This window comes from Tamandua tetradactyla, chromosome 10 (genome assembly GCF_023851605.1).
Source record: "Tamandua tetradactyla isolate mTamTet1 chromosome 10, mTamTet1.pri, whole genome shotgun sequence".
Taxonomy (NCBI): Eukaryota; Metazoa; Chordata; class Mammalia; order Pilosa; family Myrmecophagidae; genus Tamandua; species Tamandua tetradactyla.
In genome coordinates, this window is record NC_135336.1 from 56,346,711 (window position 1) to 56,371,619 (window position 24,909).

Consider the following 24,909-nt stretch of genomic DNA (forward strand, 5'->3'; position numbering starts at 1 on the left):
TACCAGGGGATGTATTGATTTGCTCAAGCAATGACACAACATCTGGAACAGCAGCTGTAGTTGGAGTTACCACCTGGTTGAGTTTACGATAATCCACTGTCATTCTCCAAGACCCATCTGTTTTCTACACAGGCCAAATAGGAGAGTTGAATGGGAATGTGGTGGGAATCACCACCCCTGCATCTTTCAAGTCCTTAAGAGTGGCAGTAATCTCTGCAATCCCTCCAGGAATACGGTATTGCTTCTGATTTACTATTTTGCTTGGTAGGGGCAGTTCTAGTGGCTTCCACTTGGCCTTTCCCACCATAATAGCCCTCACTGCACGAGTTAGAGAACCAACGTGGGGATTCTGCCAGTTGCTCAGTATGTCTATGCCAATTACACATTCTGGAACTGGGGAAATAACTACAGGATGGGTCCGGGGGCCCACTGGACCCACTGTGAGACGGACCTGAGCTAAAACTCCATTGATCACCTGGCCTCCAAAAGCCCCCACTCTGACTGGTGGTCCAGAGTGACGTTTTGGGTCCCCTGGAATTAATGTCATTTCTGAACCAGTGTCTAATAATCCCCTAAATATCTGATCATTTCCTTTTCCCCAGTGCACAGTTACCCTGGTAAAAGGCCGTCAGTCTCCTTGGGGAAGACTTAGACTAGGAAGATTAACAGTATAAATTTGTGGCAGTGTAACAGGTTTCTCCCCCATAGGGACCTGGCCTCCCCTTCATTCAAGGGGCTCAGGGTCTGTAAACTGTTTCAAGTCCGGAAATTGCTTAAGGGGCCGTGACTCTGTGTTTTTGTAATTCAGGTTAGACTTTTGTTCTCTTGACCTAGAACTCTTTTGTTTCTACAGCTCCAACAAGAATTTAGTAGACTGACCTTCTATTGTATTTCTAGGTACCCCATGATTTACTAGCCAATGCCACAAATCTCTGTGTGTCATATAATTTTGATGCCTCCTTTGAGTTTTCTGTCTAGTATAATAGCCGCGTCTACCATGTCTTTGGTGATTAAGTGCTGCCACCTGGCTTCTGCCAACTCGGGATCCTGTCATCCCCATTGTGTTTAAGGATTCCAGCTCAGTGACAGCAGTTTCTACAGTATATCTGACCTACAGAGAAGTGCAACCACAGAGCTCTTGAGGGATGATGGTGGTAGTCTCACAAATTTATTTCTTACTATTCTGGTAAAAGGTGCATCCTCTGGACATTCCTGGGGTGTAAGAGCAGGCTTTGCATGATAAATTCACTCTAACATTCCAATCTCTCTAAGCCTCTGGATCCCCTCATCTACATTGTACCAGGGCAGTTCTGGCATTTTAACCTCAGGTAATGTTGGCCACCTTTTGATCCATGTTTCAACCAACCACCCAAACAAGCTGTTAACACCTTTCCTAACCACTCAAGCTATAACATTGAATGCAGAATCTCTGCTTAGTGAGCCCATATCAATAAATTCAGCCTGATCCAGCCTTATATTCCTCCCACCATTATCCCACACTCTTAAAATCCATTGCCACACATATTCCCCTGATTTCTGTCTATATAAATTGGAAAACTCACACAGTTCTTTTGGAGTATAACGTACCTCCTCATGTGTGATACTTTGTACCTCACCTTTAGGGACCTGTTGGGACTTTAGTGTAATTATAGTTCTGAAAGAAACGAGGGGTGGTGGGGGTGGGTCATGAAAAGAATTAGAAATATCTTCCAAGCCATTTGCTTCAGGGCTTTCATCTGCAGTTTCATCTGGTGAAACAGGATTAATAACTCCAGGGCTAATCCCTTCAGGAGGAGGTTGGGTGGCCAATTCCTCAAGGCAGGCTGGAGGTGGGGCGGCTATGTCCTCTGAGCAGACTATTACAGGGTTATCTAGAGAAAACTCAGCATGGCTTAGGGTTTCAACCTCGCCCCCAACATCATTATCAATTCATATGTCACCATACCATTCTCAGGGTCCCCTTCTTTCCAATCAATGCCCTCACTTTAACGGCAGACACCATGCAAGACTGAGATTTCAGTTTACATTGTAAAGTTGCTAATCTAACAATAAGATTCAGAGTCTGAGTTTCAGAGATCTCAAGTCTACGGCTACAGAAAATAAGATTTTCCCTCAGGATGCTCACAGAAACGTCTACGTCTTTCAGACGGCGCTTAAGCTTCTCGTTTAAAGACTTAAGCCCATCCCTTTCACCCCTTAACGTAGACAGTGTATCTAACAGTAACCAGCCAACATCTCTGTAACTCGTATTTCTACAAAACTCTGTAAAGGTGTCAAAAACATTATCTCCCAGAGTCTGGCTTCGTACAAGTGAAGCATTAGGAGAATCGAATGATTATATTTTGACTCTGTCCTTTGCCAACTCACTCCATGGATTGGGAGTTCCATTCTGATTACTGGAATCAGAGTCCTTAGTGTCTCTGAGTCCAGAGTAGAAAACCATTCATAAAAACCCATTTTTAAGATTTTGTTTCTTAAGAACTGTTCCTGGTATGTATTAGTTAGGGTTCTCTAGAGAAACAGAATCAACAGGGAACACTTGCAAATATAAAATTTATAAAAGTGTCTCACGTGACCACAGGAATGCAGAGTCCAAAATCCACAGGACAGGCTGCAAAGCCGAAGACTCCGATGGATGGCCTGGATGAACTCCACAGGAGAGGCTCACCAACCAAAGCAGGAATGGAACCTGTCTCCTCTGAGTCCTCCATAAAAGGCTTCCCATGATTAGATTTAGCATCACTAATTGCAGAAGACACTCCCCTTTGGCTGATTACAAATGGAATCAGCTGTGGATGCAGCTGACGTGATCATGACCTAATCCTATGAAATGTCCTTATTGCAACAGACAGGCCAGCGCTTGCCCAATCAGATAAACAGGTACCGCAACTAGGCCAAGTTGACACATGTCCCTAACCATGACATAGTGTGAAATGTATATACATACGTACACATCCATTTTTATTATGGAAATATAAAACATAATACCAAAGTAAAAAGAACAATATAACAAGTCCTTTCTCCTCTTCAATAATTGACAACAATCTGCTATCCTTGTTTTACCTATCCTCTAAACCACCCACTCCAATTTTTGTTTTGTTTTGTGAGATTATTTTAAGGCAAGATTTCATGCCCTGGATCTTGTATTACATCACCCATAATTACTTGAGCATGTATTTCCAAAACTGAGATACATTCTGGTAGTTGAGCCTCAGAGAAGCAACAGGAAGTGAGGTAGAAGACCAGATGAAGAGGAGAAAAGGCGGTAGAGAAAGAAAACTCATTTAGAGGCTTCTTCCCCTCCACTAATTCTAACATCGGTCTCATTGACAGAAGAGAATGAAATGACAGAGAAAGGAAAGAACAGAAAACCATTTGCCATTGCATCTCATTTTTTCTTCTGCCCCATCAATTCCCCTAGTTCACATCTGCAGTCATGCTCACCTTTCACACCTCTCCATGCTATTGCATACCTCCTCGCAGTCCTTGATACGTTCCTTTCCACTACCACATCATCAGCTTTTGAATCCATTGATTGTTGCTTACTTTTGAGCTTTTGTCATGTCAAAGACAATATTGCTGTCTGAGTTGTTTGGTAGTGGATCCTATTCTTATATATCGGTGAGTAAAGGTTATGTATACTTATTTGTGAGAGGAAGGAAGTGTAAGAATTTTCACTTTATCCTGGATGAAGATATGTTCTATACTTGCTAACTTGGAATGTTGACTATATTTTTCTGTAGAAACGCTTTAATCTGAGGTTTTCTTGTACTGCGAATGCTGGTATGTTGAATATATTGTAGTTTAAGAATGTTTTTGTAGACCAGCCTGGTAACTTTACCATAGGAAAATTTTAACATTTTTTTCTTTGCTAAAATGTATTCCTTAATCCAAATTACTCATGTACAAACAAACTTTTGGTACACAACCCATTTAAAAATAAGATATCACATGTACATAATAAGCTAAAAGATAATGCTCACTTTTATTCACTTCAAATTATATTATTGTTATTCAACATTGTGAAATGATATAAAATATATGTCAAATGGGAATCTAAACTAAAGGATTTACAAAAAGGGGGCATATATGATTATATTTTAACATTTGAAATAGAATCTATTTTCAGATTAAGAACTCTTGAAACGTGATTTAATTGACCAATATTCATCCAAGCCTAAGCATCTTATTGGTTTAATGTTTGTGGTCATCTATTCATTTTATATTATATTATCATAATGTAGAAATTACAGTTACATGTAATTATTTGCATCTTTATTATAAAACCCATTTTCAAATTATGTTTTAACTCTACGTGAAATTCGGATTTGCTGAAATATATATTTTTTCTTTTCTTTCTTTCTAGGACTATTTTTATCCAAAATACTTAGGTAAGTTCAAAGGATCTTAATCGTATAATTTTAGAAATGGAGGGAACCTCAGAGATCATGGGGTCCATCTCTCCACACTTATATACATATTTCGTACAATATTAATTCATTAGTCTTGGGAGTGAGATCTCACTATATATTCAATTTTACACTCTTTTTAAAGACAGACATTTGGAATGGGTCTTTAATTGCCCATGTGGCTTTGTGACTTCTAGTCTTTTTTCCAATTCTCAGTACTTTCTCATAAAAAGTTATTGGGCTGATGCTCAATTATATTATGGTTTTCTACCAGGATATTCTCTAGAAGTCTGTGTGTTTTCATAAGTTTTCATTTAATGAATAGAAAGATGTGGGTCTCCTCACTCTCCAGAGCTTATGATATAAACAATTATCATTTAACATCTCTAGAGATCATTAATAGCTTCTCTCTTGGGGACCCCATTTTATCATCACCTATGGTATCTCACCCAGGTTCTGTTTTTAGATACTCTTCTGGGCTTTCATTGAGTGAGATAACATTTCCACACCCAAACAGATGAGATAATTTCAACTAAACATCAATTAAAAGTAAAAAGACTTCAGTTTACTTTAAACAAACATAGAAATATATTAATACTGCCTGAGAGAGGTGCAAGTGGAGTTTAAATTGTACACTCTATGTGATGGAGAACCATCTGACTCTGTATGTCCATCCCACGGAGCTCTCTCCCCCATTAGGCTCAGAATATTCCCCATCTGTGCATTTTCCCCCGTGACCTCATTACAGCTAATTCGATGATCCACATCCAGGGATTTCCTTGGGGAGGGGGGAAGAAATAGAAATGGGCTCTGATGAACACTAATAACTATGTCGCTAGAACAGTTGCAGACAACTGTTTTTATTTACATCTCATTTCTAGATCCCACCTCACCCCTTAAGTTTAAGTTTCATTATAGTTTAGGGCTTTATTTATTTTTTTGTTTGTTCTTGCTTTGTTTTGTTTCTGATAGCCACAAAAAGATTCCTGGGACCATCTGGAGACTGCTATGGGAGAATATTTATACCTTTCCCCTTTTCTTAGGGTGCTTACATTGATATAATGGTATGTACTTATATTCACCCTTCAGGACAATTAACAGCATAAGAAATCATGATCACTGCATAGAAAACCCATTTAGATCCAATTGCCCTTTTTCATAGCTCCTGAAGTGGTTACTCTTTCATTTCTGAAGTTTCCAATATTGTCAAAATCTTATTTATTTGGCACATCCTAAACTAAGGAGCCTCAACTTCAGTTTACATTTTAGTTCACACTTTCATCAATTGTAGGACTTAAATTCAGTGGTATTGCCCCTTAGAATTCTATGGCATAGCCCATTTCTGTTCTATATACTGCTGGATATTTTCCAGTGGCTTATTACAATTTATTTTTATAATCTCAAACCCCACATTTTTTCTGTTGTAAGACATTAAAATTATTAAACCTCTATAAGCCATAGTTCTTATTGGTCAAATGAATAGTAACAAATTATCTAGTAAGTTTGCAACAAGAAATGAAATGAGATGTTTCTAAAACACCTAGTAAAATATTTATCATGCCATTCCTTTTCGTTTTCCCTCCCTGACTTTTCCTCTATTTCTATTCTATTTTCTTTCCTTCTCTTCCCTTCTTTAGCTACTATCAAACTTAAAATAATTTCCTTCAAATTTGAAAAGGGGTCACTATAAAAATTAATGTATAGTGATGTTATTTATATATATAGGTATGAAAATGCAGGAAGATTTTCTAAAACATTTAACTGTCATATTCTAAAGCCTTTTGCTACCATATCTTTAAAAGGCAAAGGGATATAGATGTACATACCCCCAAATTTCATTTTCTTTGTAAAGTTACATGTTAAACTAACTTTCTAAAACAGAAAGTAAGAGTTTTCACTGTTAAAGTAGAAAAAAGAATATTAAGACTACTATGGTTTCTCAGTGTTACATAGAAAACTTAAATATTTAAACTAAATACAGACAGTATTTATCTATGACAAGATATACATTTACATTAAAAATTATAATGTTACTCTTTTCTCAGGGCCATGTAATAAGGCAGTGTTTCTTCAGATGTCAGTAGTCTAAAAGACATATACCTTTGATCATGGGGTATGTTTGGATAAAGATAAATAACACTTCAATACAGAATTATGTGTTGGAGGAAATTCCTTAGATAAAATATTTTTCTTTTCCTCCTTTTATCCTTCTCAGCTTGCTCATTTCCTGCCTCCACCCAACCTTGCCTGACTTATTTGGCAGCATGGTAGAAAACCAAAGCACTAAAAAATTCACAAGATGTGGGCTCTAGTCACAGACCTAAAAATTTCTAGCTGTGTCAGGTTAAGCAAGTTATTTAACTTTTCAGGTTCTGTATTTTTAAATGTATATTATAATTACATTTCCTAACTTCAGCTCTGTTGGGAATACCAAATAAGTACATTTGCTACGTTTTTTTTTTAGTCCATAAGGCTTTTTTCAAATGTAAAGTATTATTATGTAATTGACCCATAATGTGAAACAAAATAAAATTTTTGTTATAGTTTATTTTTTATTCCAAATTTGTATTATTTATCGATGAGTATATGGGATGAATTCCACTGTTGAAAACAGACAAAAGAATGCCCTAGGTCAAGTTTTTCTGTCATATAATTTGTATTTTCTGTAGGCCAATGGCCCTCAATTGGGGAAAAAAAAAACAAAAAACTTTTAACATTATCCCTGATAGGACTAACAGTAATTTTATTAACAACCACAACTCATTGAGGTTGCTTCCTGTGGTGAGAAAAGTTCCAATAAATTAGGCCATTGTAATCCTTACTTTTTCTTTTTTCTAACTTTTTTTATTGTATAGTATCCCATATATAGAAAGCAAAGAAATAAAAAAGCAATCATTTTCAAAGCCCTCTTCAACAAGTAGTTACAGGACAGATCTCAGTTTGTCATGGGCTACCATACGATCCTCACATTTTTCCTTCTAGCTGCTTCAGAATATAGGAGGCTAGAGGGCTTAAATATTTTTTTATCATCACAATTGACTTTTTTTTTTCCTTCCTTTTTAATGAAAAATAACATATATACAAAAAAGCAATAAATTTCAAAGCACAGCACCACAATTAGTTGTAGAACATATTTCAGAGTTTGATGTGGGTTAAAATATCACAATTTTAGGTTTTTACTTCTAACTGCTCTAAAATACTGGAGACTAAAAGAGATATCAGTTTAATGACTCAGCATTCATATTCATTTGTTAAATCCTGTCTTCTCTGTATAACTCCACCATCACCTTTGATCTTTCCATCCCTCTCTTTAGGGGTGTTTGGGTTATGGCAGTTCTAAATTTTTCACATTGGAAACCCCTTACGCTTTGAGCAATGTCTAAAAGTAGAATTTCAGGGGTTCAGCACTTCATTCTATCCACATATCCCATTTACCACATTGAGAAAATGTAATTTGAAACATAAATGCCTGATTTGGTTTAATTATACAAATATGAGTTTTAAACTGTATTTTTTTCTTCCTTAAGAAGTAGGATAAATAGCTATATTATTTTATTATAGGCCTTTGAAAATATCATCTGTTTGGAGTGTATGATTCTATTAATGGGAGAGAATTTTCCTGGGAACAATGTTAAACTCTGAGCCTAAATATAAACATTAGAAATACTTTTTAGTTCCAGCCCATGCACGTCACTGAATTGGCCTGGGTTGCAGGCTCCTTCCCTTCAAATGATCTCTAGAGAAACAGTAGGATTCCAGGCACTGAAAATAACACATAAAACAAACAAACAAAAATAACAAAACTGTGAGAAATCCATGAGTAGACTCAAAACTGGTTTAATCTAGTGTGTTCCTGTGGGAATTGGAGTGCTGACACTGAAGCATCAATTAAAAAACAGATTGGAGGGTTTAAAGAAAAAAATGACCTAAGCATTTAACTCAAGGGGAAAAAAATACAATAGAGCAAACACTGAATAATAAGGAATAAAGAAACAACAAAAATATGGGCAGAAATAAGTGAAATGTAAAACAAATGAGAGGATTAGCAAAAAAAAAAAATCTCATTCTTGCAAAGAATAGATCAATGCCTGGTGAGAATAATGAAAAAAATAATAAAATGAAAGAGAACTTGACTAAACAAGCAAGTACTAAAATCAAAACCTTAGTTAAAATCCTTTTCTCCCTATTTCTCAAAACCTAGACCAAGATGAATCTGTAGATAAGTCTTCCAAATTAAAAATAAATGTTAATTTCTCTATTACAAAGTTTTGCTAGAAAATAGAAAAAAGCCTATGCATAAGCTTATCCCAAGAAGCTAGTATACTTTTTATTTCAAAACCAAATAAGGTCAACAAAAGAAAAGAAAAATGTAATTTCTTTGCTTTTATGAATTCATCTGGAATAAAAATAATATCCAATCTAATCCAAAGTGTATTAAAAATAATATATCAATATAAAATATAGGCTTTTCTCCCACAATTTTAAAGATGATATAATATCAGATCTACCATGTAATTCCCTATGTAAATAGTATGATATTATCTTAGTTAATATAGAAAAAGCACTTGATAAATTTCAATGATAAAACGTTTGCCAAACTAAAAATACCAGAGAGCTTCCTTAGCTTGTTAAGTATAAAATGAGCGTATTATTTATCTTCCGAGCTTTGACACTTTAGCCTAGGACAAATATTATGCTAGGTAAGATGCCAAATAAAAAGAATAAAATGGGACTGTTCTGGACAAATTAGCACATAGGGTAATCCAAATGATACCCCAAAATCCTGCAGCAAACATTTTACTTAATGATAAAATTTAGATAGGGTCTCTTTAGGATTAAGAACAAGAAGAGAAGCACAGAAAGTTACAGCCAATGCACTTAGCAGAAAAAGAGAAATAAGAATTTTGTAGCTTATGTGGGAAAATATATAAATGACATTACTTGTAATTGATATGATAATCAATAAAAATTAGAGACTGTAGATAAAATATTATAATTGCATGGGATTTTTAGAAGTTTTAAGATAACCTGTAAAACTTAGTAATATTCTCTATATAAGCAATAGCCCAGTAAAAATAAAGAGAAAATACCATTCACAATAACATTAAAATTCATAAACTATCTAGAAATAGCTTAATCAAGAATACATAAGGGTGAGCCAAGGTGGTTCAGTGGCAAGAGTTCTTGCCTGCCATGCCGGAGACGTGGGTTCGATTCCTAGTACCTGCCCATGCAAAAAAGAATACATAAGACCTTTATGGAAAAAATTTAAAAACCACATTAAGGACATAAACAATGAACTAAAATCATGGAAAGACATTCCATAATCTTCAATTTAGTGGCAATATTATAAAGAGGTCATTTTTCCCAAAATTCAAACCAATTCCTAGTGGATTTCTTTTATTACTTCAGTTAGCTCATTTTAAAATTTAAATGAAGGAATAAAGTCTGCACATGCCTAAACAACTTTAATAAAATGTGCAAAAGGTGGAAATAACTAATCAAATATTAATAATAAAAGCCCATGGAAACCAAACCTATAGATTAATGGAACTTGAAAGTTCAGGGACAGACCCATGTAAATATGGCAACTTAATATTCAATAAAGAAGATAGCACAGATCACCGTGGATTGTTTAGGAAATGTTGTTGGGAAAACTAGCTAACTATATGCAGAAAAACAAATGAGTTCTTAATTATCACCAGATTCTAGGTGGAAGAAAGATATCAATGTTAAAGTAAAACAGTAAAATTAAAGAAAATATGGGAGAATATCTTCATGGGGAAAAGGTTAAAATGCATAAACCATCTGGCAAATGATTGGTGAATTTAATTACAGTGAAACAAAGAACTCTTAAACAAAAGACAGATACCATGGAAACATTAACAATAGATGGCAGAATGAGAAATGATTATTAATATAAATATGTATACTTCTGCAAACCCACAACAATAAATAAATGCCAAAAAGGTTAAAATGAAAAAAATAGGAAATAATGGGAAAAATTTTCAGAAACAGAAATGCCTAAATTAAAAAAAATGACATAAAAGTACACTCCATCTCAATAGAAATAAGAGAAACAACATGAGGTATCACTTTATTACCAATCAATCTGGTAAAAATGAGAAAGCAAGGATATAGAAATCCTTATTCTCTGCTGATTAGAATGCAGCTTTCAATGAGATCACAATTCCACCCCTGGGTATTTATTCCTAAGCAAATAGCCATTTCAGTGTTACTCATAGAAAGTGGAAGTTGGAGGCAATCTAAGTATCACTGATAGATAAGATTATACAAATGGTAATTATATGCCATGAAGTAATGTTTAGCATTAGAAGCAACAAATTCCCAGTAGCAACATAGGTAGAGCATAGAAATACAGTGCTGGGTGAAAAAAAGAGAATGTGATATATAACAGAACTATTTACATAAATAGAAAAAATCATGGACGTAAAGTTATAAATACATATTTTATAAATACATATTTTATAAGAACACAAACAGAAAAATATGTATTAACCCATTAGAATGGTTGCCTAAGGGGTGATGATCTTTTTAAAGATAGATAATAATAATGTACCATTGAAGGGTTTATATGAATAATCAGCCTTCTGTTCCTGAAGTCAAAACAAACAAACATTCACACTTTTGTGTGATGGTCTCTTCTGTGATTTAAAGCCACAGTGGTGAAATGTAATTTTTTGGAGGAAAGAAAAATTAACACGGCTCTGGCTCCACCTAACACAATGGCTGCTTTGAACTATTTTTTTTTTTTTTTTACTTGCCTGCAGCAAGTAGTAAAAGGGAATCAAATATTCTTGACCCTAAGATCATTGGGAAGATGAATAAATAAGAGGTGTTTGTTGGAACCTTGATAGACTCTAGTCTATCCAAGATTTATTGCTAGGATATTCTGTTTTGAACACTGGAACCTCTCCTGAATATGCCTGTTAAGAAACAGGCTTTACTTCTTGAATACTCATTTCTGTTTTATCCCATTTTCACTAGAACTTCTGCTTCAGCCTAGAATATGTGGCAGTTTCTCTCCGACTCCCACCTTCCTACTCACCCGCCCCCCACCCCATTCCTGTTGCTTAGAAAAGAAGGGAAGTAAATTGGAAGATGCAGGTTCTATATTGAACTACGGTGCAGTAGTGCAGTAGGCATGAAACTGGTTCCCCACACTTTAATTCTAAATGGACATTTTTTCGCATGGGCAGGCACTGGGAATTGAACCTGGGTCTCCAGAATGGCAGGTGAGACTTCTGCCACTGATCCACCTCCCTCTAAATGAACTTTTACATAAAAATATGATGACACGTATTAATCTAGACATGTTTGTAAGATGTGTTATGGGCAAAACCTACTTTACAGTCTGGCCTGGGGATCTAATCACTATATGAAACGCTTTGCTTTGACCTTAGATGAAACCTTTGAGTTTTCAAGTTTTTGGCTCTTGTTCACTGTCAAGTTTGTTCAGAGGTGCAAAATGAGACTTTCTTACAAATACTGATCCTAATGAAATCTCCATACCAGGACAAATTAAGTCTAGGAATGGAGGTTCAGGAGGAGGGTAAATAACCCAGGGTAAGACTACTCAAAACTGAAAAATGCTTAGATTTCATTGGGATTCCACAAAAACCACTATCTGTGGGGAAATACTCTCATTTCCCATGGTGTACTAAATAATGGTCTCCCCAAAATGTTCACTTCCTAATCCCCAGAACTTGTGAATATTACCTTATATGACAAAATATCTTTGTAGATAATGAGTGGAGAATGTTTAGTTGGGGAGATTATCCTCTGTTATCTGGCTGGGCCTGATGTAATCACAAGGGCTCCATAAGAGGGAGGCAGGAGAAAAGAGTCATAAGTGGGAGATATGAAGAAAAAGCAAGAGGTCAGAGTGATATAAGGAAGGGGCAATAAGCCAAGGAATGCAGGTGGCCTCTAGAAGCTGAAAAAGGAAAGAAATGGATTTTCTTTAACCTTCAGAAGGAACACAGGCCTGTTGACACCTTGATTTTGGACTTCTAAGCCCCAGAACTGTAAGGGAATAAATTTATGTTGTTTTAAGCCACTAAGCTTATGGTAATTTGTTACAGCAATAAAAGGAAACTAATCACCCATTGATCTCAAATGACCATTCAAATCCATCTGTGATAAATTACATTTTCTAAAGATAGCTATTAAAATAGCTCCCATCTCACAGACTCATCTGCAGTGTCATCTTGCCACTCCACATCAAAGATGGTGTTTGCTAGCAACATCTTCCAGTTAGCTATATCTAATTTCACAGGCTTGTGGTGAGGACCAAAAATATGAAATAAATCTGCTTTGGAAATACTGAGGCACTAGACAAATATCATTATATTAGTCTCTATGCAACATTAAAACTAGCAGTTGCCAGGGGAACAAAAAACATGAATTTGTTCCATTGACTTAATTTTGCACACTTCATAAATCAGTCTACATATTTGAAAGTAACTGTAGGCCTCTGCTACAGAATTAAGATCTTAGATTTATATAATAATAAATTTCCCTGCTAATATAGTGTCTTTTCCATTTCTAGCTTGAAGGGACTTCCCCAGAGAGAAGCTGCCAAAAATCTATTTTTTTATGATTCTGTATTTTTTGCAATCTTGTTTGTAGATTTTTAATTTTTAAAAAAGGGGATTGGAAATATTTAGGGTTGACATTTTAAATGCTGGGAGTTCCACAGGAGCATACATATCCTACCCCTTGGGTTAATCTCTGTCATGATTTAAGATCAAGTAACTGTGCCTGCTCTGAGATTCCATCTGTGTGTATTTACAGGTTGTCTTGGCTCTTTCCGAGCTGGATTATTCACTAGTGTATCACACTCAACTATTGCTTATCGTGATCTAAGGAGTTGTATCAGTGGTAAGCACCTCTACCATCTATTTATAAAACAAAACAAAAGACCTATATGAAAGTGCACCAATATTGATATGTTATTAAAAATCAGCAAATGAGCCATTATGGGGTTGCATGCCCAGCGAGAAAGTTTTCTCAAAATGCATGTGAAAGAACGTTTGAGTTACAAAATGCTACTGCTTTCTTCAAAATGAATTTTCCTCTTAACATTTAAGTTAAACACTGTTTTTTGCTTATTAAGCTTTTAGACTATTGACCTTAGAATTTTTATTTCCTACAGCTTTATTTTTGTTGTTGTTGTATAATCAAGTAGTATGACCAAATGCTACAGTTGATTAATAGGTCAAAGTAGCGCCATGTTTATTCTGACTTTTGGGCATCAATAATATAAATGTGGAAAATATTATGTAATACCAAATTAGTCTTCCGAAGTTTATATAGGCTCTGATGATGATTCTGGTAGATTACTTGCATCTTCTACTTTAGCAATTTCCCAATTGATAGCCAGAGAGGAAAAAGGTGAAACTGCAATACATAAATTGGGATGTTTCTTTGTCCAGTAGTTCCTTTATCTGGATTGGCATTATCTAGATATTTATTTATCTGTATTGACTCTAATTTAAAGTTGGCCATAATCACACAGGTGAACGTTTGCCTGAATAAGTCTATTTACCTCATACTTTATTTTTTGTCAGGAAAAGAATAATTTGATTTTCTTATTAGTTTGTTTTCTATAATTTTAATTAACACTTAATGTGTTACACGTCTCAAAAGTACTTGAATATTTTATATTATGGATATATGGAGAAAGTTTCTGGAATTAGGTTTCAATTATAAGCTTTTTGTTTTTGTTTTCGTTTTAAATTTACAAGCAATAGAGATTCCTCCCTGGCTATCCTAAACAAACGGGAATGTATTGGAAGGATGGGAGGAACTTGGAGATTTAACTAGAAAGTTTTGTAAAGCAGGCTTGGAAATGTGCAGGAACAGGGGGAACATTGCAGTGTCTAATGAGGGGAGAGAGTCAACAATTAAATAAAGAAACAGATGAACATTTCATTCTTATAGTGATAACAATTCTTGGCACTTTGTGATGAAAATTAGCAGGGGTGCTATAATTGACTTTAGTTTATACCATTTTATGTCTTTTCTCTCTGGAACATTTCTTTTTCTAAAATATACTTTTCTTACATTAGTATAGTTACTCCAGCTTTCCTCTTATTAGTATTTTCATGGTATTTTTTCCATCTTTTCACTTTTAACATATTGTGTCTTTGTTTTTAAAGGGAGTTTCTTTTGGGGCAATCTCTGTCAATTAATTGGGCTGTTAGATCATTTATATCTAATGTTATCATTGGTATAGTTGGGTTAAATCTATTAATTCTTTCTCCTTGCTTTTTTCCCTTTTGCCTCTGAAATCCTTTTTTGTGTGTGTGGGGAGGGTTATGTGATTTTATTATAACTTGTAAAATATGTTTTACTCTTTTATTTTGTTTACATTTTTGACATTGTACCTCCTAAATTCAAGTACTATTATACGTATAGTATAAGAAACTTACAATGATGTAATGCCTTTTTCTCTTTCCATTATTTTGTGGTGTTTTTGCCTTACATTTTAATTCTATGTGTTTAAAATCCACAGCATGTTAATTTTTAAACAGGTTAACATGAGAAAAAAAAAACAGTATTTTCTCATGTATTTACAGTTTCTGGCACTCAGTATTCTTTGTGTAGATCCAAATTTCCATATGGTAGCAGTATCATTCAGCTGTTGCCTGAAGAACATTCTTTAATATTTCTTATAATTCATGTCTGATGATGATGGACTTGCTCACACTTTTTAAACAAAAACATCTTTATATTACCTTTACTTTTGACAGCTATTTTCATCGGACAAAGATTTTAGGATTGACGGTGTTCTACTTTTAGTACATTAAAGATGTCTTACCATTGTCTGTCTACTTGGATTAAATAGTTTTAGGTGAGACATCTGCTATCATGCTTAGCTTTCTTTTCTCCTATACTTTAAAAAATCTGCCTAGTTTTAAGATTTTCTTTTTATCACTTAGTTCCAGCAATTTGTAATTTTTTTCTTTTTAGACGTAGGCTGCTTGAAGTTTATTGATCTTCTTGGATCTGTGGGTTCTTGGTCTTCAATATTTAAAGATTACTACCAAATCTGAATTTCTTCAATTTTTTTTTCTCTTAAAACATTTCTTCAAGTATATTCTTACTCATAAGGCTCCAAAACCACAGGCCATGTGACAATGTTCCACAATTTACTGGTATTCTGGTTATTTATTTATTTTCAGTTGTTTTTATCAACCCTTAATTTTGGATACTTTCTGTGTCTTCAAATTCACTTGTTTCCTTCTACAGAGTCTAACATTCATAACCCTATCCAGTGTAATTTTCATTTCAGACATTGTATTTTTCACAGTTAGAAGATCCATTTGGATTTGTCTCATATCTTCTAATTTTTTTCTTCATGATATTCATGTTACCTACCTGAGTATATGGAATATGTTCATAATAGCCAGATTGACATATTTATTTGCTTCTTTTATCATCTCTTTCATTTCTGGATGTTTTTATTAATTGAATTTTCTCTTTGTTATGGGTCATACTTTCTTGCTTCTTTGCATGAGTAATTATTTTTAATTGTATACCAGACATTGTATACTTTATATTGTTGGGTGGTGGATTTTATTATCTTTCTTTATATAATGTTGGTTTTATTCTGGTGCTCAGCAACATGGAGTAAGGTGGATTCTTTTGAGGCTCGATATTATGCTCTGTCAGGGAAAGTCTATGTATTAAGTTAAGACTATATTAGCCTAATATTAAGGCTATATATCTTTTGAGGATATTACCTGATGCCTTCTGTACTGTGAGGTCTTTTCAATATTATTGTTTTGAAAGAAACTATTCCTAGCCCTGAATTGTCCTGTGTAAATCATTACAAAAGGTACTTTTCTGTAGATCTCTCTTTCTCTCTTTCTCTCTCTCTCTCTCTTTCTCTGTCTCCTCCCTGAACCCTACTCTGACCTGCAAATTCTAGTTGGACCTTTCCAAATTCCAATCTTTGTCTTCTCAACCCACAGAGGTCATTTAGGTCTGTTTTAGTTCCCAGCACTGAGGCTTAGAAACTGTCTGCAGGCAATAAGATGGTGCAATTGTACAGCTCACCTTATTTATTTTCCTTCTCTTAGGGGTCACAATACTCTGCTGCCTGTTGTCCAATGTCTGAAAACTGTTGTTTCATATATTTTGACCAGAGTTCTAGTTATTTAAGGTAGGAAGATAAATCTGGTCCCTGTTCATCCATCATCATAACCTAAATTTAGAAGTCCCAAATTCTTTTCTGTTGATATAAGAGTATTATTTTTTGTTCTTCCTATTTCCTGGAATTCCTTTAAGGATTAAATAAAGTAATATATATGGAAAGTACCTAAATTATCATTATAGAGCACTGTATATGGTTGCAAATATAAAAATCATTTCATTTTGCAAACCAATTTTAAAGGTTCCCTAATGGACTTATATTTTATGAAAAAGTATAATTTAAAGTAAGGAGTTATAATTTCTTTCATTGGGTATAGGCTTCATGCATAAGATTTCTATTAAAGGGCACATAATTTCATCTTACTTCTGTGGTATGTGGTAAGAATTGAATAGATGTATGTTTTCTTCAGCCATTTCAGACCAGTGTAATCCTCTACCGTGCAATGAAGATGGATATCTGGAATGCACAGATGGCCTAGCTACATTCACTTGCATTTGTAAGCCAGGTTGGCAAGGAGAAATGTGTGAAGTTGGTATGTATAATAAATCCACCTGTCTCACCTGATTGGCTCCTGAAAAGTTCCCTGAAGGTTATATTATTTTTAAAATATTTATTTTCACTTTTTTAGATATAAATGAATGCAAAGATCCCTCAAATGTGAATGGAGGTTGCAGTCAGATTTGTGATAATATACCTGGAAGTTATCATTGTTCCTGTAAAAGTGGTTTTATTATGCTTTCAAATACAAAGGAGTGTAAAGGTAAGAGTAAGGAGGTAGAACAAAGAGGTATTTTAATGTACAAGAGCAACAATTTATTCAGAGAGATTTCTCCAAGAAGTTCTTAAGAAAAGCTCATTGGTTGTGAATATGTCTAGTGAACATGCATTATCCACCCTGAAACCCTGGGATACTATGGGACTCCTTTTTAGTTTGCAATTCTGATAATAAGTATTTTTTGTTATTGTTTTCTTAGTGTATGTGTGTTTTAATAAAGAATTTCATTATATGATAATAAAGTAAGATTTCTTTGAGGGTCCTTGCATACTATAGAGCTTTGCAAAGTCACTAAGTTTATCTCTTTTTTTCAGATATCATATTATTTTCTTTATTCCAATAAGGTAAACAGCTGTACAAAGAAATCTACTACAATCACCACAGTCATTAATAACCTCTTCCATTGTCTTTTATCTTTTCTTGTCAGAAATACCTTTCTTACTTCCAATATAAATCCTTCATCTTACACCTCATTTCCTGTTATGGTTTTAGAAAGGATAAAGATCAGGTTTTCTTTCTCTTTGTACATTTATGATCACATCTTTGATCCTACTTAACTCTTTTTCGTCAGACTTAAATAATCTCTGCCAGTTTTGCTTCTGGCAAGTTATTTTACTAATATATGTTTTTTTTATTTTATTTTATATTTCTCTTTCCCCCTGATTTTTTACTTTTCTCTTGTGTAATGTTGTTTCTGGTTGACTGCTTTAGCTGTTGTACCTAAATCTTCAACTTTTCATGCTAGGTGTGTGGATAACTTAAAAAGAAATTTTCTAGCCTGAAGTTAAACTTTGCCTTTAGCAACTGCAAACAATTAACATACACGTTTTTCTTTTTTTCACTTGAGGTGGAAAAATGTAATAAGTAAAAATGATGTTATTTGTTTACCTCTTTATTCACATTTCTTTAGGTAGATCACAAATTGGATTCATATTCAAGAAATGGCCTATCCCTCACTGCATTGTAGTGTTTAGTATGGTATAATTTTCTATAATATCATTTAAAGTTCAGTTAAATTACCCTAAAATGAAGTGCATTAACTAACAATTCCTTCCAAACTATTATCCAGTTCATATCACATATCTTTCTTATTTGCCAGTTTGAATGTCTACTTGAGTATATAAAGTTGGAATACTGGTATTATTAGAATAATAATTAGAATAAGACTAACAATGCTGGATACCATATACATTCCAAGTAAATAAGAAATAACACTTTATACTACTACACGTAAATACTTGAATAGTCTAACCTTCTAAAGACTCTGTGATTTATTTATTTAATTAAGAAGTATCTAATCCTTATCTGTTGAGTTAACATGAATATGCATTATTATAAGAAGGTCTGAGAAGGTCCATAATGGCCAGAACATTCATTTACATAATCTTCATTCATGAAACCTAAGATGACAAAGGTATAGAGCTGTTAGAAGAAGTGTATCTATAAAAATATCACAATGAGGTCTTAGCCAAGATGTGAATATGCTTGGGATCAAGTTGCCAGAAAATGCTGAAAATGAAAGAATAAAACTTTTTATCAGACATTAAATGTCAGTGTAAAACCATAAAATCAATGTGCTATAACCTGAACTCACAATTTAGAAGAAAAGGACAATACTAGATAATAGATTGAAGCCATATGAAGAAATAAAGATCTCTGGTAAGAGTAAATACTGGGGTAGACATGAATGCCAGTATTATTGTGTTTTTTATTTGTAACACCACTTTTCACTTCCTGTAAGATCTAAAAGATGAATTCATAAAAAGTAATAATGAATCAATGGTTTAGGACTCATAATGCATAAATATGTAATTTGTAACAACAACACATCAAGGTGGGGGGACAGTAGTATAGGAATATAGTTTGTATTAAGAATTTAAAAATAGGGTAGGCCATGGTGACTTAGCAGGCAGAATTCTTACCTGACATGCAGGAAACCTGGGTTCGAATCCCAGTGCCTGCCCATGCCAAAAAAAAAAAAAAAAAATTAATTAAAAATTAAAAATAAAAAGCAAGCACCAGAGAGATAGTGACAATTAAATGTAATATATGATCCTGGATAGGATCTAATAAAGGAAGAGCAAAGGCTAAACATGACATTATTGGTACATTAAAAAAAATGGACTATAGGCTGTAAATTTTATATCAGTGTTAAAATTCTTGAATTTGATGACTCTATTTAAGGTAGAATGGATATCCTTGTTTTTAGCAATGTAAATAGAAGTATTTTGTGTTCAATGAGCAAGATATATATGGACTACTACCAGATGTTCAAAACTAGTTAGATAAATTGAACACAATTAGAGGATAGATGAGGATGGATGGATGGACAGACAGTCAGATAGATAGATAGAACTATGACATGACAAAATGTTAAAATTGATGGATATGTGGGATGGATATGTGGAATATGATGGGGTGGGATGTTGGAGTTCTCTGTATGGGTTTTGGTATTGTTTTTGCAACTGTCTTGTAAGTTTGAAATAATTTCAAAATAAAAATTTTAAACTGAAAAATGAAATAAATATCAACCAATGTACAAGGATGCTACAGATTTTCTCTTTTTATGTAATACTAAAAACATATTCTCAAGACTCGACTATAGACCTTTACCATCTATGTATACTAAATTGAACATGACCCACTCTTGCCAAGAGAATATTTGATACTGAATATTTTATTATTAAGCACTTATAGCTATGAAGTTACAAACATGGAGAAAATATTTGTAAACCTCATAGACATAAATAGACATTACACTGTTATTACAACTAATAGGACCCAATCATGAAGTAATTAGTAGGCAGTTGTGATTCTTATATATATAGATAAATACACACACATAGATATCTATGTCTGTATATATGTGTGTGTGTGTGTACATATATATGGCTATTTGCTGGAGTTTGCATCTGACTGCTTTCCAAAACCACACTGAAATGATGTGCAAATATCTCGTGGGGTTGGGGGCTGGGGGGATTAGGCACTCAGCCTTTAGAATAGAAAAATATTTTCCATTCTGAATTTTTCTTTTCTCCAGAGATTACAGATGAGAAAAATTAACTGATAATTTCATCTCCACTAAAGTATTTCTATCATTTATTTTGTTTTCCTCACAGGCATTTAACTAGTAACTACTGACAACTGATGCTTCATCTCCTACGTATTACTATGTAATATAATAAATACATCTGAAATTTTTTGTCAAACATTAATTTAGTGTTAAAATTTGTTTGTTATCAATTCTAACTTTATAAATACTCTAGACCATAACGCAATCCCATTGTAGATTTAACTCACTCTGTAATACTTTAGGCAACAATAATATGCAGAATAACTAGTTATCTGTTTCCAAGAGAACAATATAAAAGAGATGAACCATCTTCATTGTTTTTTGATATTTATGATAATATGGACTGAATCGTTTATTAAGATCATAATTCAAAAGTACATATTTAGGATTACATTTTACAAATATTAAGAATATGGTTAATCACTTCTCTCATGGCTTTTCATACTAATACCTCATGGATAAGACGGTCCTTTCCTTCTCTTGCATAACTATAAAGGGATATGTCAAACACCAATCAAAATCCTTGCCTTTGTAGAAATAAATCATATTTAATGAACTGAGTTATAATAATAGATTTAATATTTTGTTATTTCCAGCCCACCCATTGTCTCATTACATTGTTAAATGAGATCCAGGAAATGCTAATCAAGGGTCTTTGCTAGCATTATCTGGTATGCAAAAATTTTTCTTAATATATTGGTTGGTTTCATTTTTAGATGTGGATGAATGCTCTATAAAGTCAGACATTTGTGGCACAGCTGAATGCAAGAACATCCCAGGAGACTATGAATGTCAATGCTCTGAAGGCTATAGATACAATCCCATATCAAAGTCTTGTGAAGGTAGAGTTGTGGGTATTTGTTGTGATGGTGGAAAGGGTGGGTTTGAATGCTGAGTTTATACGTAAATGCAGTGCTTTTGTTTGAAATCAACAATGAGATTTTCTAAAATGGGTAATATCCACTATTCAGCTTTGTCAATTTGGTAATCACTGGCTTTCTTCCAGAGTAAAAGTGTGTGAAACACTTGGTCTTTGGGCTTAGTGTTAGGCACTCTGCTTAACATATATAGCTCCTTAAGCTATATATGAATTGAAGAGCTTTGAGATGATAGAAATAAGCTCAAGGCATTTTCACATCATTTAAATAATCTTCAAAGGTAAAGAGAATTACAATCTGGAAGGGAAAAGAACATGCAAAAGAAAGGCATGTTTAAAAATCATGTGGGTAAACCAACTGCACTTAGAAAACTCAGGTTTCATTTCAAGCTTTTCAGTGATTTACTATGTGTTAGTAAATCAGTCAGTCATTTACTCTAAAGTGAGAAATGGTGTAGTTCTGTATAATTAATTATACAGAAAATTATTTAATTACACAGAAAAGTCTTATCATAAAAGGTAAAAGAAAAATCGTATCAATCAAATGAATAGTGAGCTCTAGAAATCTGAGGAGTATTGAGAAGTGATGGCAGTATCCCTATGAATTTGGGCTTGCCTTGGAGCTCATGCCTTTATTTGGCCTGCAACAGTTCAGCCATATGCCCTTCAGGTAGCTTTAACTTATTAGTGGGATTTCTGTTTTAGCATGAATAAATACAAATGATCTCATACCTGCCTCTAATTTTTTTTTTTTTAATTTCAAAACAAATTTAAAACCATGGCTAAGCTAATCAAACCAATATTGTTTTTTAGAATGATCTTATTCAACCATATATATCCCTCTTGAGATTTTGATGCTTTGCCTCCCACCCTGCTTACTGAACACACCATTTCCAGTCCCCCACCACTCCAGATAGAAATTACTGTGTAAACCCTAGGCATTTGCACATTCATCATTAGCCAACCTCATTATCTAGATTGCAGGTTTATTAGTGAATGACAGATTTTTATATCAAGATTTATATATGGTTTTATACATATAAATGACTTTGATCATACATTATGTAATTAATAGTATTATTTAGAGATAAGTAACATTGGGATTCTATTTTAAGGCATTTTATGGGGAACATACATCCGATAATAGCACTTATGAATTTGGGGTTTCTCAAAGATTGGAAAGTACAGCCACTGAAAATGCCAAGGATCTTATGTGGCCCTGATGTGGACCTTGGCTTATAAACTTTCAAGAATGAGTTTTTCAAACTATGGAGTAGGAATTCGGATTAAAAAAGAGTTTGCAATATGGGAAATAATATCATAATGAGGTTTTTTTAAAAAATAAGTTAACAAGAAATAACAATATGTACATTAATTTATTTCTACCATTAATCATCACCTTATGAGAAGTCAAATGTTCTTGATATTGTCAATCTCTGAGGTTATTAACCTTCATAGAAGAGTTCTTTTAATTTCTTCCCTTATCTTTCCTGTCTTTTCTTCAAAAGAGAAGGAAAGTAGCATCAATGGATTTCATGTAATCAGAAATGAGTTATTTTGATACTCTCAAGTAGTCTTTTTATTTATTTTCTTCAAAATCATAAAATTGGTATAATTTTATAGTTTTATTAATTATTAATTACTGAAGCTTATATATTAAGTTTGTTGTTTTAGGTGTATATATAGAAATTACAATTGTAAATCATTTAAATATCCATGGCGAGTATTTAAATGTGATTTGCTATCATAGAGATTTGTTTCACTAAGGACTTGATTATCTCATACAAAAGTCAGAATACTCCCTCTTATTTTTGATTGAGCATTTAGAAGATATCAAAGTTTATGTTCTCTTTTACCCCAGATGTGGATGAATGCTTTGAAAACATATGTACTCAACTTTGCAGTAATTACCCTGGTGGCTACTCTTGTTACTGTGATGGAAAAAAAGGATTCCAACTTGCTCAAGATCAGAAGAGCTGTGAGGTAAACATTTTGCAATGCTCAGCTTCTCATTTTTTTTTTATGAAACAAGAGATCCAGATACTTATTCCCCCATACCCGAGGCAAATCAGGAAAATATAGACATTCTATACTAATTGCTAAAGTTTTAAACAGGATATGAATCAGGAACTATTTACTAATTATGTTTCTATGGGAATCTAAATATTGGGGATAATTATTGGCTGGGTTAAAAAAAAGAACAGAAGTTGAAGGAATACAGTTTAGAAAGCATTCATCTGCGAGCCTGTGTATTTATGAAATGCAAAAAGTATGTTTATTTAAGTAACCAAGATAAGCTGAAATTTATACCCCTTGTTTCTTTCCATAGTATTATGGAAATAATACAAAATAATAGTGAAAATATTTTCCAGTGGCTGCTTTTCTTTATGCCACTCTAACAACCCTTGTCTATGCCATAGGCGGGTTAGTTACTTGTAAGAGTGCTCATAACATTTCAGACAGAAACAATTGTCTTAATAGGATTTAGTGGGGTATTAGAGTATCTAAATTCAGGGAGGCAGATTATCTTAATCTGTCTCTGAAACAAGCTTTTAGATTTTATTCATAATTGATCCAGGAATTGAATCTTGGGAGTAGATTCTAGTTTTTCTTTTACTGAAATAAGCAGATCAACATCTAAAGCTCTATTTTTTTTCTTTGAATAATGAACACATTAGTGATCCTTAGTTCAATTCTTGCCTTTTTTTTTTTCTGCAAGTGAAGGTGACATTTATAAGTTGATAAAGCGGGCAGTTAAATGCCCTAAATACTGATTTTATCCTAAGAATACACATACCTTGTTACTTGTTACGAAGTTAAACCTGTATATGTCCCAAAAAATGAAACATCTGATATTATAGTAGTTACACACCACGTTATGTGTATGTGTATTTTGTAAGTTAGTCCGTCATTATTTCAGTATTCGTTGTAGTTACACATCACTATGTGTGCCTCGTAGTAGATTTTATAAATGTTCTAAGAGGAAGTAAGATGTTATTTCTGGACCTACATAGGAATGTAGTGCTATATACATAATTCCACCAAATATATTCTTTTTTTTTATTGTATGATATAACATACAATATAACAAAGCAAAGAAATAAAAAAGAAATAGTTTTCAAAGCACTCTTCAACAAGTATTTACAGGACAGATCCCAGAATTTGTCGTGGGCTACCATATGATTCTCTCATATTTTTCCTTCTAGCTGCTCCAGAATATAGGAGGATAGAGGGGTTAAATACTTTTCTATCATCACAATCGACTTTTTTTTCCTTTTTTGTGTGTGTGTGTAAAAAATAACATATACACAAAAAGCTATAAATTTCAAAGCATAGTACCACAATGAGTTGTAGAACATATTTCAGACTTTGACATAGGTTGCAATTGCACAATTTTAGGTGTTTACTTCTAGCTGCTCTAAAATACTGGAGACTAAAAGAGATATCAATTTAATGATTCAGCATTCATATTCATTTGTCCAGTCCTATCTTCTATATACAATTCCACTGTCACCTTTGATCTTTCCATACCTCTCTTTAGGGGTGTTTGGGCTATGCCAATTCCAAATTTTTGATATTGGAAGGGTCTGT

The 24,909-nt window shown here is 33.6% G+C and overlaps 1 protein-coding gene across 2 annotated transcripts in view; it reads left to right on the forward strand.

Annotated features, from left to right (window-relative positions):
* PROS1 (protein S) overlaps positions 1-24,909 on the forward strand; it is a 123,756-nt gene that overhangs the window by 56,313 nt on the left and 42,534 nt on the right. For both annotated transcript variants that reach the window (XM_077118654.1, XM_077118653.1), the window contains exons 3-8: positions 4,367-4,391; positions 13,227-13,313; positions 17,003-17,125; positions 17,222-17,353; positions 21,158-21,283; positions 23,180-23,301. In XM_077118654.1, coding sequence (XP_076974769.1) covers positions 4,367-4,391; positions 13,227-13,313; positions 17,003-17,125; positions 17,222-17,353; positions 21,158-21,283; positions 23,180-23,301 — 615 coding nt within the window. The remainder of the gene's footprint in view (positions 1-4,366; positions 4,392-13,226; positions 13,314-17,002; positions 17,126-17,221; positions 17,354-21,157; positions 21,284-23,179; positions 23,302-24,909) is intronic.